The sequence below is a fragment of the Acipenser ruthenus genome, chromosome 2 (assembly GCF_902713425.1).
Source record: "Acipenser ruthenus chromosome 2, fAciRut3.2 maternal haplotype, whole genome shotgun sequence".
NCBI classification, from domain to species: domain Eukaryota; kingdom Metazoa; phylum Chordata; class Actinopteri; order Acipenseriformes; family Acipenseridae; genus Acipenser; species Acipenser ruthenus.
In genome coordinates, this window is record NC_081190.1 from 66,257,421 (window position 1) to 66,278,557 (window position 21,137).

A 21,137-nucleotide genomic window follows, 5' to 3' on the forward strand; every position below is an offset into this window, starting at 1 on the left:
CACATGGTGTGTCACAATCAACAAAAAATATGGCTAAACAGAATAAACAGAAATGTTGCTTACAGAAGTGAGACTTTCACGCAAACGTGTCTGTTTGTTACTTCATCTGGTTACTAACGCCCATCATGCATTTTGTCTCGCTCGACCCAGGTCAAAGCGTGTCGACCCACATCCTGAGGTGGGTCGCTGCCGACACAGGTCAACCCTGGTACGACCCAGGTACATGGTTTCATACTACGTGGGATTGTGACCCGGGTAGCCAGAACCCGAGTCGGGACCAGGTTAGGAGCACCAGTGCGAAAGGGTCTTAAATTACAGTAAGCTCAATGCTCACTCACACAACAAATTTACTGTACGACTAAGTTAGTACATATCCTAATAATAGACTGTATTAAAATAACGTCAGGTAAAAATGTAATAGGAAAAACCAAACAGATACTGTACAGTAGAGGCACCTGCAGTTCATGGTTGTGCAGGGCTGTGTTTTCAAAGTGCATGTTCACTGTGCCCGCTGTATAAACACAGACTGTGACATTGCTTAGAAAAATAAACAAATAAATACATTAAAAAATTCGCGGTATTTAGATTTGTGGAACATTTGCTAACTACTGTATGGAAGCTTTGTTTTTCCTTCAAACACGTCTTTGGTTGGTTTTGATCTGTGTAGCAAATATACTGGGAATAATGTATATAATGACCGTATAAGACAAGAAAATACGGGATGCCTTTGTGTTATATTTGTATAGCATACAGTTTTAAGAAGTATTTCATTACTGTAGAGATGGTGGCTTAAAGGCTAAGATTGAGGGAGACAACAAGCCATGCTACTCCTGTGTGCATCACTTATGTTCTCAGGGAACATGAAATATTAATGTAGTTGGTTGTGTGATGTATTCTTAACTCACCAGCGAGTCCTCCTGCTCCTCCTCCCCCTTCTCCGTGTCCCTTTCTCCTCTGCAGTATGAAGTAGGGATTGGCTCTCTCGGTGATCCAGAGAGCGTTCGCCAACAGTACTTCGTCAGGATTAACCCACATCTTCACACAGGTATTTTATATTACAAACACATCAAATCCAAAACGAAAACATCCGATCCGTCAAAAAAGGAGTCCAGATTATGCCCGTAACGACGGCAGTACAAAAGACTTGTGGTGATGATGGAGGTGAATATAGACGTGATACGCAGTCAAAGACGAATCAAACATCACCTTGGTATTGTTATTGTTAAAAAATGACCAAGCACATTTGACAGCACATAGCTTAAGATAAATACGAAATAACGACCAAATTATTTAAAAAAGAAACCTATTTCTAAAAACAATATCTTAAATCAGTCCCAAGTACTAAATCTCAGCACGCAATGTATTTTTCTGAAAACAAATAAGACGAGCTCTTATCACTTGATTCAGTCAGTCGTTCACTGCAAATTTCAGATGTCCTGCGATACTATTTGACGAGCAACACATTCCATAATACAAACCCAACTGCACAGAAATACAAACAAATAAATAAATAAATAAAATAAAATTAAATTAAAAAGATCTGGATTCAATGGATCAGCCTTTGTTGTCGATTCTGCTCCGTGTACTCATTGGCTTGAGCCTGCAGCCAGAATAGTGGATTATATTGTACCGTCTATGATGGCAGCAATCGGTCACGAGTTTGGACTGCACTGTACTAGTATATAAACAAAATAAAGCTTAAGCCGAGGTGCCTTTATTTTAACTCGCCCTCCCTCTCTCTCCTACTAATGCAGCAAACCCCCACCAAACGACACTTTCCACAAGCAAACACAAACAATAATAAAAGCGCTCTTCACTGCACAACCGCACACTCCACAGCGCCGCACTGCCGTGTGCAGCCAGTATCAACAAAGAGCGCGTCATGGGGCGGACGTACATTGTCAAACGTGACTAAATTTTTTTGCTGAATGTAATTTGAACAGAGAAGTTGTTTATGTTAACCTAATATACGCTTTACGTTTTTAGTTTTTATCCACGAAAAAAAAATGTTTGGTTGCGTTTTGTTTTTCAGTGTGCAGTCCAGTTCACACGAAATTTCGGTCACGCTTTATAGTAAATAGCTATGCAGTTGCATATTAAATTAATGTTAAATTAATATTTAATAGATATGCAATTTATATTAAATTTACTTTCAATTATTTCTTGTTACTTTCCATTAACATTTAAGTCATTAACTGTATTTTTAATTAAAAACATGTAAACAAAGGGAAATGATTACATATTTTCAAGGGTAACAAAACGTAATATAAATGGACGTGATATGCAATTACATTTTCAATCGACATTTGGTTAACATTTAGCAAGAAACCAGCTATTGTATATTTATTAAATATTAATTTAACATTAATTTAATATGCAATTGCATATCTATTTAATATTAATTTATGCCACACAATATAAAGCGTTACGGACATTTCTAAACACCATAGACAGTATCATAGTTTCTGATTATAGAAACTACTATTGTGCAACAATTGTACTTGGAATTGAATTACCTTTGGTTGTTGTATACTTGTAGTTTTTGCTTGGGCTTATGTTGGTAATATTTTGTAATTGCCACTAAATGGGTATGTACCATATTAACTTATTGAGAAGCTACAGGAAAACAATCCCAGTTTATTGTAGTCTTCTGTTTCATTGCTGTAAAAACAGAAAGAATAATCTGACGTTTGGGATGCATAATAGTTGCAATAATAATAAGCAGATGAAAAATTACCTGAAAAATCCACGGGTGGCTTTTATTATTAGTCTGAGAGGGTTTTTGAGTAGAAAAGGGAAACTGAAAAATACAAATAGGATCACTGTTAAAGGCAGCATTTATAAGAGAGAGGGTCATCCCTTCATTTACAATTACAGCCCGTGACAAATCTAGAAAGACAGTGTTTTGTCACGCTGAATAACAGCAGATGGGCATAGGGAATAATGGGTCTGCAAGTTACATTAGGACTTAGGGACATTGATTGGGTAGCAACTTACAAGGGAACTCAAGCTGTGGTGTTTAAACTTCAACCTGCTACTAGAAATTTCATATACACTTATAATTTTAAATGGAAGACTGAAAAAGCTGAAACTTATGCATACAGTTTGTGTTAACTCAGTTTTTCATGCTAGTCGTCTTCATTAAGCCTTAGTTCCATGAATATAAAAGCATTTCATTCACAAATTAAAAAATAAAAACAGGCTTTAAATAATTGTGAATTCGGCCTTGTGTTCCCTAATTTCCTGATCTATACGGCCCTGTGCACAGAGTTTATAAGACTCACAATAGACACACTAAATAGTTGGTGGAATGAAACATTTCTTGACTATTTCCAAAGAGGTACTGTATAGGAGTATGGTACGAAGTAAACCAGTTAAATACTTTGACAAATGACTCTATCAATCTGTTAGTGGGCTCAGAGTTTATTTTAGGTTTCATAATATTATTTAACCCCAGTTACCAGTTCATTGTTCTGTGAATATGATCATGTTCATTATGTAATAGCAATAGCTTAAGACATGGCTTTTTTCTTCTTTTTTTTTTTTTAAAAAGGATTTTAGACTATTATCTATTCTTACCCCATTTTTGCTAGTTGGAAATCAGCATGCACATTATCTTGGCACCAAAGCATCAGTAGCACCTTATTATGGAATTGATCTAACAAAACGTACATAACATTGAAAGAAGCATCAGTCCCTTCCTTAAAATTCCAAATATTTCCATTGCATCCTCTCAACAAGCATCATACAAAAGTCACGTCGGCCCCATCTATGGGTGTGCTTTTTCATCTTTAGAACTAATTCAACACATTTCATGCTCCAGTAAAAAAAAATACAAAAGTTGAATTCATGAAAGGAAAAAAAAAGTTCTCCAAAAAAATATATAGCAATAATTTACAAGCTATCTTTTTACTTCTGTATTATAAGACAGATAATGAAAGATTACATTCAAACAACGTCAACTGCATGGGCAGTGGATTTTACCATCTCAGACAAAATATTCCTCAGACTGTATACTTTATTGGAATGTTGACAACCAGAGGGCTCATTTTATAATAAATAAATAAATAAATAAATAAATAAATAAATAAATAAAAATCACAAACACAAATTGAAAAAGAATTGAAACATTTACGGCTGGAACCGAGCAGTAGGTTTTGTTTACTAAAACTTAAAAGCTGACCAAATACAGGTAGTGGACAAAAAAAATGGAGACACCAATGTAAAGTCACTTAATAGGGCGTTGGGCCACTATGCTATCCCGCTCTGTGTAGCTCTCAGCAGACTGTTTTTGATGAAACTGGCTGCTCGCGCCACAGGTTGAAATTTGCAGTCAATTGATCTGAAGTTGCTCGCCTGTTTTGCCTTGGGGGGGGGAGAGACCAGTAAGACAATTTTGTAGTTTCTTTGCTGGACAACATACAACACAAAAAATATATTTTGCATGTTTTGACTTGGCACACCTAATAACCTAAATCACCCATACTTTAGTTTGTGCATTAACATTCTAACACGTTTCTCATTCTCAAGCCACACAATATCTACAAGCAACAGAAACGAGTACCTGTTTATGTAGCGTTATTAATGCACAACACCTCTGTGTGTCACCTCACACTTAGGTATCCTGCTTGAGAAAGTAACGAGAATAACCATATAATGTATTAAAGGTGAACATAGAAATCTTACTTTCTTTTGCTGCACCTTGCCACTAGCAATCATGATTTGGGGCAGCAGTGTGGAGTAGTGGTTAGGGCTCTGGTCTCTTGACCGGAGGGTCGTGGGTTCAATCCCAGGTGGGGGACACTGCTGCTGTACCCTTGAGCAAGGTACTTTACCTAGATTGCTCCAGTAAAAACCCAACTGTATAAATGGGTAACTGTATCTAAAAATAATGTGATATCTTGTAACAATTGTAAGTCGCCCTGGATAAGGGTGTCTGCTAAGAAATAAATAATAATAATAATAATAATAATAATAATAATAATCTCCTGGACTGATGGCCCAAGCTCATTTACATTACACTGGGTTGTATGTTAGAATAGTCAGTAAGAATAAGCATTTGTCAATGAAATGATTGTCATCTGACATGAAGAGAAAGGCAGAGCCAGCTGTTCTATCTCACTGATTCTTCAGGGTTATGGGACACCTGTATATCTCCAATGACTGCTCTTAACTGAACTTGCAATATCATATATGCAACAGATTATTATTATTATTATTATTATTATTATTATTATTATTATTATTAATACTTTGTTATCATGGCCAACAATGAATAACTTGCTGATATACTATTACGAAATGCAAACAACCATTCAAATCAAAACATTAAATCAGGATAATTCTAGCAATAAAACTAAATATGTATTTACAGTTAACAAATGGTTTGGTGCTCCACTTAATTGCTCAGCTGGCAAAGCGGGAAGATCAGTTTGCATCAGCAGTCTACAGAAATATTAAAGAGGGACCTTTGAATTGTTTAAGAAAATGCAGGACGCCATCTGTTGGAGAGAAAGGATACTGCAGGTACTGCAAGTGCTCATTGAATTGGTTCTGGCTGTTTGCTTGAGATGACCAGGATTTGTGGCTAGTAGAAATTTATAAATCACTCATAACAATTTCACAGTTATGCATTTGTCAAAATTTCAATACATCTTATCTTGTATATAGGTGTCATCCTCTAGAACATACCGCATAATTCTAAAGTTTTTAAACACCTATGATTCCACCCAGTGCACCAGCCTTAAAGTGAGACAAATTAAAGCAATGCTAGGTACATTGTACGTGTTGTGCCAAATTTTTTTTAGTGCAGGTGTAGTGTTAGAAAGTGGTACATCGTCAGAAAGTGGTACACGTACATAAGAAAGTTTACAAACGAGAGGAGGCCATTCGGCCCATCTTGCTTGTTTGGTTGTTAGTAGCTTATGATCTCAGAATCTCATCGAGCAGCTTCTTGAAGGATCCCAGAATCTCATCGAGCAGCTTCTTGAAGGATACCAGGCTGTCAGCTTCAACAACATTACAGGGGAGTTGGTTCCAGACCCTCACAATTGTCTGTGTAAAAAAGTGCCTCCTATTTTCTGTTCTGAATGCCCCTTTATCTAATCTCCATTTGTGACCCCTGGTCCTTGTTTCTTTTTTCAGGTCGAAAAAGTCCCTTGGGTCGACATTGTCAATACCTTTTAGAATTTAGAATGCTTGAATCAGATCACCACGTAGTCTTCTTTGCTCAAGACTGAATAGCTTAAATTCTTTAAGCCTGTCTGCATATGACATGCCTTTTAAAACCGAAATAATTCTGGTCGCTCTTCTTTGCAGTCTTTCTAGAGCAGCAATATCCTTTTTGTAACGAGGTGACCAGAACTGAACACAATATTCTAGAGTAGGTCTTACTAATGCATTGTAAAGTTTTAACATTACTTCCCTTGATTTAAATTCAACACTTTTCACAATATATCCGAGCATCTTGTTGGCCTTTTTTATAGCTTCCCCACATTGTCTAGATGAAGACATTTCTGAGTCAACATAAACTCCTAGGTCTTTTTCATATATTCCTTCTTCAATTTAATTATTATCTCCCATATGGTATTTATAATGCACATTTTTATTGCCTGCATGCAGTACCTTACACTTTTCTCTACTAAATGTCATTTGCCATGTGTCTGAATGCTGTCTAGATCATTTTGAATGACTTTTGCTGCTGCAACTTACTATACCAGAATCTAAGTCATTAATGTAGATTAGGAATAGCAGAGGACCTAATACTACTCCCTGTGGTACTCCACTGGTTACCTTGCTCCATTTTGAGGTTTCTCCTCTAATCAGTACTTTCTGTTTTCTACATGTTAACCACTCCCTAATCCATGTGCGAGCTTTCTGGAAATCTAAATAAACCATGTCATATGCTTTGCAGTTATCCATTGTCGATGTTGCATCCTCAAAAAAGTCAAGCAGGTTAGTTAGACAGGGACTCCATTTCCTAAAACTATGCCGGCTGTCTACTATTACCATATAGATATTTTTCCATTTTGGATCTTCTTATAGTTTCCATAAGTTTAGTAGTTACCTGGTTCGGTTTTGTCTCCCTTTTTGTGGATCAGTATTATGTTTGCAATTCTCCAGTCTGTTGGTACAACCCCTGTGTCAAGAGACTGTTGCATGATCTTGGTTAGTGGTTTGTAAATAACTTCTTTCATTTCTTTGAGTACTATTGGGAGGATCTCATCTGGCCCAGGGGATTTGTTTATTTTAAGAGCTCCTAGTCCCTTTAACACTTCTGCCTCTGTTATGCTAAGGTTATTTAAAACTGGATAGGAACAGGTTGACATGTGGGGCATGTTGCCCGTATCCTCCTTTGTAAAAACTTGTGAAAAGTAATAATTTAATATATTTGCTATTTTTTCTCTTCATCTATGATTTGGTCATACTAAAATATGACCTGTGTAACGCTAGCAAGTGGTACTTTGTCAGATTTTGGTATATGAGCAATCAATTGCGATGGGTGTTTCGCTAACGTGAAAAGGAGGTGCATTTTTCACTTTCTAATGAGTGTTCTGCAGCTGTGCATCAGTGGTACATGCTTATTTAACCCTTTCAGGACCATGCATTTTTCAGTGGGATGCTCCTCCAGAACCAGGCATTTTTTTGGCTGTATTTGACGGTCTTCCTATAGAAATTCACTAAAAATTAATTTTTTACAGTAGCATTTTGGAAATGGTGTCCTTTTTTCAGAACACTAGAACATTATAAAGTACTTCAGAAACCATACCAACTTTTCGCTTTTTTTTAAAGTATTTTTTACAGTATTTCGTTATTTATTTATTTATTTTTTACGTAAAGTATTTTTTTTATTATGTATTCTGCTTAGAGATACATGGATAGAAACGTGTTATTCCCGAAGGACACAACGCTTCCTGAAAGTTTTGTTGAAAAATTTTGATGCTTGGGCAAATTACAAGACATTGTTTCACCTGAGTGATTGCAATGACATAATACATGTTTATTCTCAGGGTCTTTATAAGCAATAATGGACAACTCTCGATTACTTTCTCAAAATAAATATTTTTCTATAAAACGATAGTTATTCATTCCATTATTATCACCAATAAGAAAAATGTACCTGATAACGTTAGATGCTTTCCTGAATCACAAAAACTGTCGGGGGGAAAAAAGTTGATAAATGTAATTCTCTGCGGGAGTTTAAATATTGGTACATTTTCTTTGCACACAGTACAGTAGCTACGTTTTATTTATATCCCGAGATTTGTTTAAATCGTCTGATTTAGCGTCCTCCTCCATACGAAGCTATAGAGCCATAAGGTTTGTAGTAAAAACACAAAACAAATGTTAAGTTAATTATAAGTATTTTTTTTTAAACAAACTTAAACTGGCAATACACACTCAATTTCTCTAAAAAGAAAAAATAAATTAACGACCAACAAGACAAATGAGAAGTCCACTGCAAAGTTGCAGAAGTAAAAAAAATGTACAAGACCCAATGTATTACATATGATACATATTAGTGATAAATTAATTTTAAAAAATATGAAAAAGACAGAAAACAGCACAACGTACCATATTTGAATGGGCACTTCCGTGTTTTCAAAGTTTAGGCATGCGCGAGCAAGCGCAGTGCGCTGCGGCAGTGCTTACAAAGGTACCGCGAAATGTTCCTGTCAGGCCACTGCACTCTGATTAGCTATCATATTATTGTTAATAAACCAATGAATAATCAATCCTATCCCTAAACCGAAACCCTAACCTTAAGGTCAATATCCTATACTGCAGTCATTACACATCTAAAGTAGTTCATGTTTGGCAGTTTTTGTTACTTAATAAAAAAAAGAAAAGTGACCGGAGGTGCGGACTTCCTCAGTTGTCCTGACAGGAACATTTCGTTGTACCTTTGCAAGCACTGCTGCGCTGTGTACCACTTTTTATCCCCGTACTTGAAAATAACACTATACCTATACCATATGCAATTAGTATATACGTGTTTACAGTTTAGAGATTACCCAGTTTTTTAACACACATTTAACCTATATCAGTGCCTATAAATACTCATCATCTTTTATTTGTATGACCTTATTTCATCATTAATATTTATTCTGTATATAAAAATAATACCAGCATGTGTTCCCTGATCTAAAATGAAAGTGGGTGTTAAATAGAGCTCCCTTCTTAAAAGCAGATAATGGAAATATAAATGTAACTACCTCGATGGCTAACCACACAGGCTCAATCAGCTCAGCACCATCCTGCTCTTTCCTGTTTGTCACGATGACCTATAGGTAGCCCTGAAAGTCAGTTCTGGTGGCCTGAGGTTTTTGAACTTTACCTCCGGCGACCACATGAGCTGGGGTAGAGGCGGCTGGAGGTAGGTGAATAACCTTGTTTGTCTGAGGAGACTAGGTCTGTACATCAGACAGGTTAGATAAACATCAGTTCATGATCTATACAGACACGTGTAGGTGTGTTTGTTTACAAGTCTAACTGTGGTGAAGGGGACGGGAACTCAGAATTAAGAGACAAAACCAATGAAACGTTGCTTGTTATTTAACAACACTAGCGCACATCTTAACTGTATAACTCTGCCATGAAAATAGGGCATTGAGATTTGCAGCCAAATCTTAATTAAGAGAAAACATAATCTGGAAAATTAATCTGAGGAGCAAGACTGGCAAAACAAATTAATTAAACAAACAAAAAACTGGAACCTTTTCAAACAAACACAGCATCCACCAAAGTTCATATAACATTTAAAACATTCTCTGTGCTTCTAATTTGTAAATTTTACAGAACCAACACAGTTTTGTTGCCTACAGTTGCATCATAAAAAACGTAAGTTTATCAATTAGAGCATTCCTATGATTACATAGACATGTTACTTAGCCATGTTTTTTTCCCAGCCCATTTCTAAAAGAACTGAACTTATTTAGTGGGTATAGATAACCACTGGGTTTAAAAGAGCTAGTGGAATGCAAGCCACTGAAAAGGTTTTTTAATGTGGGAAGTTGGGCTATAATGGAACCCCTAACCTTTTCAGTACCAACAGATTCTGTACAATTTTTTTTTTTATTTTTTTTTTTGTCAAATTAAAATGCTTTTGTTTGACCATGAAACGCAAGCGTTGAAATCTCAAAACACAGACTTCTAAAATACTACTCCTAACTGATTTCTTTGCAGCCTTTTGCTCTTTTGCATCCTTATTGTTAGGTTAATTAGCCTAATGACTAAGAAATGCAAGGGTCCAGATAAATAATCTTGGAATAGAGTCCCCTTAAGCCATATTGCTCTCTCTGCATGCTTTTTTCAGATAAGCCAGTTGGTTTTGTTATACTGTACTAATGAGTGTGGAGATAAACTTAAAAATTACTTTCAGCCAATTGAATTTCACAATCTCGATCCCAAAGTAGGTACCCCCCAAAAATGAATAAATAAAATAAATAAATACCTCTTCATACACACACACACACAACCAAGTTAAAAACTTAACTAGGATCCACAGTATGCATTTCTGCACTACTGGCTTGGACCCTTACCTATTACTAAGGTCAATTTTCTGGCAGGGGTGTTCCTGTACAGGATATTGATTCCTATGAAGAGGTTCTTAACATTTATAGGATCTAAACAGCTGGAGAGCTTAACAACACCATCTTGAACCATGAGAACCTGCTCTGTCAAGTACATCATTTTGACTGCATTTTAATGCATTTAGTCTGATGTGTAGTACCTTCAGTGTTCATTTGTCTTGCAGAAATATATACTTACCTCACCTGTGTTGACCCCCCCCCCCCGCCCCCGCCATTAAAGGGCATTATCTAACATACTTGTAAATGCCGCTATAGAATGACACCTATATAGCTGTAAATGAGCAGTTCAAAGCATGGCCGTAACAAGCTATGAGGACACCGAGGTTGTGTTTTTTTTTCATCATCAATGCTGATGCTCATGTAAAAATTCTGGTAAAGTACAAAAGACTCCTTAATTTTCTCTACTGGTTTGCCGTGTAACATAGATTTGGAGGTTGAATAGTAAATACCAAGCAGTCATATATATATACTGCCAGCTAGAGCTTGAAACCTCAGTTTGACCTCGGTAGAATGTCAGCTCTGGTTACAACGCTGGTTCCAAGCAAAACACACGTTATCTGTCTGAAGGATAGGCTCTCTGAATTGAATCGTATGCAGATCTTTTGCTGGGCTTACTGTCAGTATTCTTTCTTATCATTTTAATTGGCAGGACCGAATCACAGCCACTGGCATATACAGTATTTACAATTTCTGGTAGACAGCTGTCTTATTTACAAGTAACATTGCTTTGTCTTCCTTTTATTAAGTAAATCCAAATAAAACCATACACTGGTTTAATGGAAAATGTGACTACTGGGTACTAGTTAATAGACTTAAAAATCAAATGGTCTAATTTCAGTACTGGAAACAGGAACAATGCACAAGCAATACTTTCACTAACTAATTCTTATAGTGTATCATTTTTCTAGGTATAACTGACATTAATTCCCTTTAGCTTGTCCATTTTAACTGTACCCTGATTTACTACTTTTGATATTACATGTTCTTTTCGGTTCTCTACTGATGTCGGTAAATATGTACGTTCCAGTGGCATGTCATTGAAGTTAAGTAGGAAAGACCAGAGCAGATTGAGACATCTCTGTGGCACAGTGTTAAAATTCCCCAGAGGTAGGGGATTGATCAAAGACGTCAGAACGATTTCCCTAAACTCATAACTGGCTAAATCTGCCTCCCCTACTTAAACACACCCAATAACCTTAAACTTCTATATGTGACATCACCTCTGGGAAACCACACTTTTCCTGAGAAATGTAACCTACCAACAGCGTGGCTCACATGCATACAGATGTGTGAATAGAACTAAATAAAATCACGTAATATGGATTACAAATTGGACCCTGGGGGTTAAAAGTGACACAACACGTTGGGGTACAGTAGCAGTAAACATACAGTAAGCTTTCACCATTATAAGTCACTTGCTTCCCCCTTTATGATGGCTGTGTGTGATTTATTTTGTTGCACATGTCTAAAAATCAGAGGAACACCCATAGAATAGAATAGCAAAGAGGTAATGCTAAGATAAATCCGTCAAGGCTGAACTTGTTTAAATACTGTATCTATAGAAGACTTGGTTAAGGTTGTTAAGGTAATGCATCTTGTGGTATTTGACATAGTTACTGCTGTTACCTGTGGGAGAATACTGTAAAGCATATGATTAATATCAAAAGGGCTTTAGGAGGAGATGGGAAATCCCACTTCAGTAAATATTCTATAAATCAATATAAACTTCCATCATTGTGGCCGAAAGTAAGTGAGTTTAGGGAGAAAATAAATTATGGTTAACATTTAAACCCTGCATAGCCCTACTGCAAAATATTTTTTTTTGCGTGTGTGTGTGTTTTCAGTGATGCTATTTTTAGACGCCAGACGATGAGTCACAAGATGCTTTGTGTTCAATCTTTGCTGGTTGCTCAGTTATCAAGCTTGAGGTTTAATACTGTAGCTCTATCTGTGAGAGCATCGGCACTGCCCTGGGGATTCTGTTAAACCACAGTAACAGAAAGCCAGCTTGGAACAATCTATTCCAAGCCCAAGATAGAGCTCAGTATCAGCAGTAATCACATCTGCAATTTGTAAAAATGTATTAAAGCATTAAGTCACTTTGTGCTTGTAGAAGCCGAGAGGTCATTCAAAAGTCATCTGCTGGATTGTTATACGACCAAAGGTGCCGTACTCCCAGCATCCAAGATGTGGGATGCAACTTCGATGATTGAATACAGTCAATAGCCCACTTCTGCATGTACATTAATGTGTGGACTGTTCTGTTGATATCAGTTTCCACTTCATTGCACCTTTCCCAAAGTTGTTCGTAGGTAACCCACTTGTGACTTGTGTCTCAGGGTGCCATCTTGTCGCAGCGTTGCTGCCAGCACAAGAAAAAAAACAAAAAAACAAACTCATATCTCATTAAAACCACCACAAAGTGATGAAACATCTAATACCCTGTGCACATACGTCAACCACTGCCATAAAAAATGCAGTGTGGTTGACACAATTATTCGGTTTTTTTTTTTTAAATTGAATGAATACACTCACCTACGTGATATAACACTTTTTTTAAAAACTTGTTGGTATTTCAGCTTCCACCTTTGAAATGTGTCATCACAGAAATGCAGGTTGTCGGTTTGTCTGGTGAAAAGTGCCCCAGAAACCTGGTCAGGCAGCATCTATGCTTCCAGAAGCTTCTTCATCACTGATCATGTTAACACTGTTTTGTTTCAACAAAACAAATCTATTAACTTAATCTTAAGAATATTAATATAACTACCGGTTTCCCTTTCTCAAAATGTAAGGCTTTCTTCGGCCCCGATGTTGTTCAGTGAAAACCTACCCAAAACATCCTTATCTTCCCCTCCTTCTTGAAAACAAATGCCAATTTAAAAGCATTTGAAACATACTTAACATTAACCACTTTCAAAGAAGAAAAACAGCATTCCAAACCTAGACTCAAACCCCATCCTACATAGTGGAAGCCCATAATGCTGTTCCTTATGCCATTCAAAGGTAGCAACAGTAAGACCACAACCTAAAGCTTCAATCTACCCACCCGCCACAAACTTTGTGTCAATGTAAGGCGGGGGAATGCCTCTTCAATAATCTCTGTCTCTCATACTTAGAAACAAAAACAAAAGCTTAATCTCACTTATCTGACAAATAAAGACCACAAACCCCAAGCCAAATGCAATTTTATACACAGTAGCACAGGCCTGTGGAGAGCAACATTTAAGAAAACAACTTTTTTCCACAACCCAAATTTGTAAACAAGATGAAATACAACACACCACAGCGAACTTTAGTTTAGACCTTTTGGTGTTTTCATTATTATAGTTACAAACACAAGTGGCCTATTGTTCTCCCTACACTCTTACCACTTTGGTGATGCAGCTTGTTTTTATCACTCAATGGAAATTACAGGGCAAGAGTGGAAAGAAAGGGACTCCACCAGCTAGGTTAGATTACAGTGTCAGATGAATTAGTTGTTCCATTGTCTGGTGAGTTCAAAATCACATTCCCTGTTTAAAAAAAAAAATGTATAGCAATAATAGCAAGAGGGTTTACAGTTCTTCAAGAAAGCAATAATATACAACAGGGTTTTCAAATATGGTCCAATTTCGGCACGCCTAGTGGTGCAGCTCCTAGGCCTGCAGAGTTTGGACTGTATTTCAACTTCACAGGATTGTTTCTACACTAGTGTTTTTTTTAGAAAGGTATAACCAGTGAGTACCACAAGGGGACACTGTCTTGCCCTTAATCCACAGCAAGGATTCAATTTTTCTGCCGCAATTTGCCAAAGGGAAGCCTGCAAGAAATAACATTTGTTCAGTACAGTACACAACCTGCGGTGCTCAGCTGTGGTCTGATGAAGTAACTTGTTGTTCATGCACTAGGCAATTAGTATATGTTACAAAGCATTTGTGATAATTCCTTGATTTTTTAAACAGATGCCTGCATATAGTGTTTGTAAAATAATTTCTAACTTACTCTAAATGTCCAAATAAGGTAAGCCCCTTTATTATTATTAAGTACCACAGAGTGTTTTATAGTTGTGGATGAATAGCTATTTTAACATTCAGGCAACAAAGACTTTCATCATCATAAAAAGAACATAAAACAATGTCTTCATTATTTGCTTGCATTGTGTTTCTATATATATATATATATATATATATATATATATATATATATATATATATATATATATATATATTTAAGTAAATGCAGCATGTATGCATTAAGCAGATGTTGGCAACCTTGGCCTTTCCACCCCACCTTTTCATTCTAATCATGTCTTTAATTATTAAATTGACCTAATTTAACCTGTGGCCAGGTTTTAAAGTATTCAAACCATATAATTTAAGCTTTACAGCATCTGTTTGGAAAGATTTTTAACTGTATTCAAAATTTTATTACCCTGGGTGGATTCTTAGTGTACACGTAATCACTTGCCTCATTCATCAAGTAGTCTGTCTGCTAATATGTCCATTTATTTGGTTCATGAAATGATATAGTATAGCACATAGTGTGCAGATTTAAGCATTCCAACAGGCGCCAGTGTTCCTAATGCATACGTGGGATTCCACAGGGTGAGGTAACCCAATGCACATGTGGAGACTGGGCACGCCAGCCCAGATCTTAACCACTGTATAAAAGAGCCAGGCTCAATACAGACCCTGGAATTACCCACTCCCCAGCAATATGTATGCAATTATTTGATTTTATGTATGATTATGGGCGGCACGGTGGTCCTGGGTTCGATTCTGGCCTCAAGGGTGTCTATGTGGAGTTTGCATGCTGGCTAGGTGGATTGACCTCTCTAAAATGCCTCTTAGTTGCCCTGCGATAGACTGGTGTCCCATTCAGGGTGTAGTCCTGCCTTGCGCCCTGTGTCTACCGGGTCAGGCTCTGGTTCACCGTGACCCTCTATAGGATTAAGCGGTTACAGATAATGGATGGATGGATGATTATTTGGTGCCCCCTTGTGGTTAAATCAGATTTTGCTGTTAAGTTTGAATCTCCAGGTTACAAACTACAATAACTGTGGCACTCTGCAATAAAGGCTGGATTAAATTAACTCCACATCCATCCTCGTGAAAAAGTCTGCCAATGTTCATACTGCATTACAGCACTTCGTTCCTTGCTAAGGATCCCCCCCCGAGTCCAGGAAAGCTCTTGCTTTCAGTGGCAGCTGTGTTGTGTGTACAGTCCATGGCAACCGCAAGCAGCTGTGTGACAAGCACACCCTGGATTTCTAAAGTGTTTTGAACTGCCCAGGGACACTACAGCACCACCGCAGCATCTGGGTACATACAAATGTTCACTTTGTCACGGGTGACCTCGAACCAGTTATTATGTGTAGTAAGAAATTGGATTCCTTTGCATGGAGAATTTCAGTGGCTAGAGTTCACGGCTCCTCGATTGATTCAGATTCAGTTGTATTAAGTCTGCCCACTAATAATGTAGAGCAAAATAGGTATTGTGGTGTTTGCAGAGCCGACCCGAGCTGAACCCAAGACAGAAGTGGAGTCCTGCTGGGAACGAGCTGAAACATTGGACATGGACTGGATGATTTAAAAATGAAATGTATTAATGAGATGATATGTGCTGTAACCATTTGTAATGTTTGAATAATCTTTAGTCTGTAACGAATACTGTAAAGTGCTCTCTCTCTGTAAGACCGAAAAACAGAATCTGGTACACTGGCCGGCCTTGAGCAGTCTCTTATTAAAATTGGCACGATTCCCAGAATTTAGTGCTGAAATCTCTGTTAAGACTTTTCAGCTTGAATACAGAATAATGCTGTACTAATAGATGTATGTTAATATGTTTGCTTTAAATGGTATAGATTGTTGTGGTAACATATAATCATAGGTAGTGATAATTATTGTTAGTATGAAATACTATGAACAATTTTTATGTATAAGATCATATGATTCACTTTGCTTAATATGATAGCATACCTGAAGCTGTTTTCTATCAAGATGAGCAGTTAAAAACGGAGTCCTAATTCAATGAAAAGAATTACTGTGTGCTTACATTCAAGAATTATAACTTCTGAATATAAAGGGAAAAGGAGTTAGGAGTATTCTTAAGGGAAAGAGAAAAACAGAAAAGGATTAAAAGACCTCGCTTTGAGTAGGTTTCTGTTTGTAATTCAGTTTTAAAATAAGTAGGTGAGTAAGAACAACCTAGAGTAAAAGCAGACTCTAACTTAAGAAAATAAGCATTGTCAGAAGATACACCACAAATAGAGAGTAGGGAAATTGAATAAGAACCTATTGTAAAATTGCTGATATACTGCTGCAGAAAGTAATAAGGTTAGCAGCCATACGCTATAAAGAAGTAATGTACTAGTTTGACTCTGAAGTTAAAAGACGCAGCATAAAAAGATGTTGTGTTTAAAATACAAAATAAAAGGATTGAATAAATAATGAAGAATAAAAGCAGGTTTTAGGAGAGTAAACTCTATGTGACCTGTCTTCTTGAACTCTCTATCAGCCTGCCCTTGGAGAAATTAATATTAGCTGCTGGAAGGCCTCTTTGGTGGGAAGAACCCGGAATTTTTTTATCAGAAGGCTTATAGTATCGGGCCGGACTGCAAAAATAGGGAGTTAGAACAGATGGTCTTAGCACCTAAGATAGTTAGTTGCCGGGCGGAACAAGCACGTAAGATACAGGTGTAAGGAAAGTTCTAGGGAACATTAATCACTATTAAACTTGGCAAGAAAAGAGGTGTCTCCAGCAAGCTGGTTTTAGCCAGTATGAATATAGCTGAAACATACAGGGTCATCTGGATGTCAATTAAGTTCAAGCTACCCGGGGCCCATAGGAGAAAAACATTACAGCTTTACAGCTCAGTAAAATAGTTAGGTTTTCCACAAGGAGAAAACTCTACACTAAAAAGATATAAGATGGAAGTTCCCTATAATACCTGCTAAACACACACCTGTAGAAAGAAGGAAACTAATTTGAGAGTGAGATGACATGAGGGAATATATTTTTGAAAGCCAAGTTCATGTAATCAATTATAATCATTATAACTATAACTGCTATATTATGATATAACTATTGGTGTTGCATATATTCAAACACCACTCTTTTTATAATACACACAATTATTGGTGCTTCATATATTTAAAACACCACTCCTTTTTATAATGCACCCATATTAAGTAGTGAATCAAGGTTGCAGGGATTTTGTGAACTCTGCTTCACCTAACTTTTCAGATGAAGGAGGGGGGCCAAGAATGAGTGGATGAGAACATGGGCTAGTGTTGATTTGTTGGCATATGACTTTAATTGAGTCTGAGGAGTTGGTTGAATTCTTTAGAGATTACTGTTTGCCAAGAGATAAGGACTGTCAATATAGATTGATGACTGGATCTAATTGGGGTTTCCCATTGCTTTCAATGGGACGAAAATTGTATAAAAACCCTGGGCCGATCACACTGAGACCACCACAATCAAGCTGGGCAGAGCTATGTGGTCCATCCTTTGCAGATCTCTACAGAACAGTCCTTCTCTTTTGTTCACGCTACTCTTCCTTATAATAGGAGGTAAGCATATTAATGGTATTATTGTATCTCGCATTTATTGGTTATATTGCTATGAGGTTTTGAAACAATGTTTTAGTATTAAGAGTGTTATATTGAATGTGCTAAAACATAGCAGTGGGTGCTTGTAGGCTTTGTGCTTAACCAGCCTGAGGGCTGCACTGAATACATATAATTGTATTATGTTATTGAAGTATTAAATGCTGAAGCTTGTAATAAACTTAGGATTGCTAATTATTGTTACATGTTTTCGGGTTTTGGTAGTATGCGCAAACTACTAAACCAATATTAAAGGCATTTTAATAAAACGAAGGAGCGCTGATGTTGCTCTGATTCGTGAAACTTTGAATAAATGAGTCTGAGTGATTTTCTTGATTAAATAAAAAGGTTTTAAGGACACACCGCTCGTCCAGTGCTCGAACATAAACCACTAGGAGTTTTAAACATCTCTGTCCTCCTTAACGTCTCCCCTGAGTTAAGAGTGTGTGCAGAGCAAATAATATAATAAAAGAGAACGTGAAAAGTGAAAACGTGACAACTTCAACATGACCTTAACCATCCAGGGGCCTGCTATAGAAATGATGTCAGATCTAAAGACAGGACTAATAAAATAAAATACATTTAACCTCGTCCTGCTCTCTGGACACTTCCCCAAGCAATGGGGAGAGGGGCTCATCACCCCCATCTACAGAGGGGTTTGTGTGGGGAGTAACCTCAGTAAACTATTATGTAGCATCATAAAATCACAGAATATCCCAATTCCAAATGAGTCAAGACATTATAAATAAGAGCCAGATTGGATTCCTTCCAGAACACTGCACTATGACCACATCTTTACTCTAAACACACTGATCAGCAAACACATACACAACACCAACACAGGCAAGATATTCGCCTGCTTTATTCATTTCAAGAAAGCGTTTGATTCTCTGTGGCAACCTGGACTGTACCTCAAACTGCTACAGTCAGGGATTGGTGGAAAAGTGTCCGACACAATTCAATCTATGTACTCAGCGATACAGTGTAAAGTAAAGATTAATGGCAAACAGACAGGTCCCTTTAGGCAGGAGAGAGGAGTGAGACAGGGCTGTAGCCTCAGTCCCACTCTCTTCAACATTCATATCAATGATCTGCCCGGTCTGTTTGAAAAGGCGCCCACCCGAGCCCTGTCCCTCGGCCACACTGAGGTGAAGTGCCTGCTGTACGCAGATGACCTGGTCTTTCTGTCCTTCACACAGGAGGGTCTGCAGCACAACTTGACACTGCTGGAGGCCTACTGTAAAACATGGGCTCTATAGGTCAACCTGAACAAGACCAAAATCATGGTGTTCCATAAAAAGCCCCAAAAAAACAGAAAAAATAAATAAATTTAACAACACAGAAATAGACCACAGCCTCTCATACAGCTACCTTGGCCTCACATCCAGTGCATCAGGAGGTTATAATCTGGCAATCAAAACACTAAAAGAGAAAGCTCTCAGAGCATACTACACAATTACAAAAAAAAACAAAAGCCACTGGCTACATTTAATCCTCCTACAGCATTATTACTCAAGCTGTTTGACAGCCACTCCTGCTCTATGGGAGGGAAGTCTGGGGTACAACCATGAGTGCAGATTACTCAAAGTGGGATAAAACCCTCACAGAAATCACACACCTTCTGCTCTGTAAAGAGGTCCTGCACACACACAGAAAATCCCAAACAATGGCTGCAAGCAGAGCTGGGGAGAGTCCCTCTGCCAATCCCCACACAGAAAAGAATAACTCAATTCTGGTTCCACCTAAAAGAAAGCAGCCCAAACTCCCTCCACTTCCAAGCACTGGAATCAGTCTAAGGCAGTGCATTTAAACCAGATTTACACTCCTACATGGCATCCCTCTCCTCCAAAACTGGCATTAACTAGGAGAGCACTGGCACTGAATAAAAAAAAAACACTAGGCTCTGCCCCGATAAAAAAACTACACCCCCTACTGGAGAGAACAGATTAAAACACCAATAACTCCACCTCAACAGTTCTCTTAACAGAGAATACACCCTGGCAGAGTATCTCATTATTATCAAGAAACCCCAAAATAAACACCTATTAACTAAATACAGAATCAGTGACCACAAACTAGCTATTGAAATGGGCAGGCAGAGAGCACAACAGAGACCCAGAGAGGAGCGACTCTATACCCAGTGCCAATGGAGAGATTGAAACTGGGACCCTCTTCATCCTCCACTGTGCGAGATACAGAGAGCTGAGAGAGAGAGAGAGATACTGCCTCAGACTGGCAGACAGAATAGAGGGCTTTCAGTTCCAGAGCCAAGAGGAGAAACTGCAGGTCTTACTGGGGGAGAGGAGAGGGAGCAGTAATAGCTGCAGAGTTTGTAGTGTCCTGCCACAGGGCCAGAGACACATAATAGACTAGCCAGGCTCACAAATATAATTGTAATGTTTGTTCCTTGTGTTAATGCATTGTATCTTTGACAATACTTGTTAAACTTGTCATGCCAATAATGTGATTACATTTATTATTCAATAGTCACATGCTCTGAATATTCTATTAAAAGGAAACATCCTGATTAAAACCACACGTAACATCGTAATTATAGCATTATGTCTAGCCATAAAATCTGTTCTAGGATAAAGGTCTGAATTCAGAGATACCCTCCAGTCGTACTCATGTTCGTGTGAGTGGGCACTCACCCTCCATTGTGGGGCTGCTAGCAAAGGCTGCATTCAACAACCTATTGCTAGCCAAGAATAAGAATAGGATTAAACCAATGTTTTAAATGCTAAATTGAATTTATTTATATTTTTGACAGGAAAAGGCTAAAAAAAATAAAACCCAGAGTCAAAACCCCTTTTTATAATAAACAGCTCATGGTCGATCATTTAAGAAACATAGTTAGGACTTATGAAAAACCCTGCCAACAACAATGATGTGGATGAAAATACCAGGCTAATAGAAACTTCTGAATTTCAAAAGACAATAAACAGATTCACAGTGG

General features: G+C 37.6%; 1 protein-coding gene and 1 long non-coding RNA gene across 3 annotated transcripts in view; one reads left to right on the forward strand and one right to left on the reverse strand.

Annotated features, from left to right (window-relative positions):
• tbc1d9 (TBC1 domain family, member 9 (with GRAM domain)) overlaps nt 1-1,892 on the reverse strand; it is a 39,261-nt gene extending 37,369 nt beyond the window's left edge. For both annotated transcript variants that reach the window (XM_034015473.3, XM_034015472.3), the window contains exon 1: nt 906-1,892. In XM_034015473.3, the coding sequence (XP_033871364.2) occupies nt 906-1,035 (130 nt within the window). In that variant the 5' untranslated portion in view covers nt 1,036-1,892. The remainder of the gene's footprint in view (nt 1-905) is intronic.
• A 15,039-nt stretch (nt 1,893-16,931) lies between these two features.
• On the forward strand, nt 16,932-18,495 carry LOC131701194 (uncharacterized). Its single transcript, XR_009308811.1, has 2 exons — nt 16,932-17,321; nt 17,569-18,495. It is a non-coding gene; the product is annotated as an uncharacterized LOC131701194 (long non-coding RNA).
• The last annotated feature ends 2,642 nt before the right edge of the window (nt 18,496-21,137 follow it).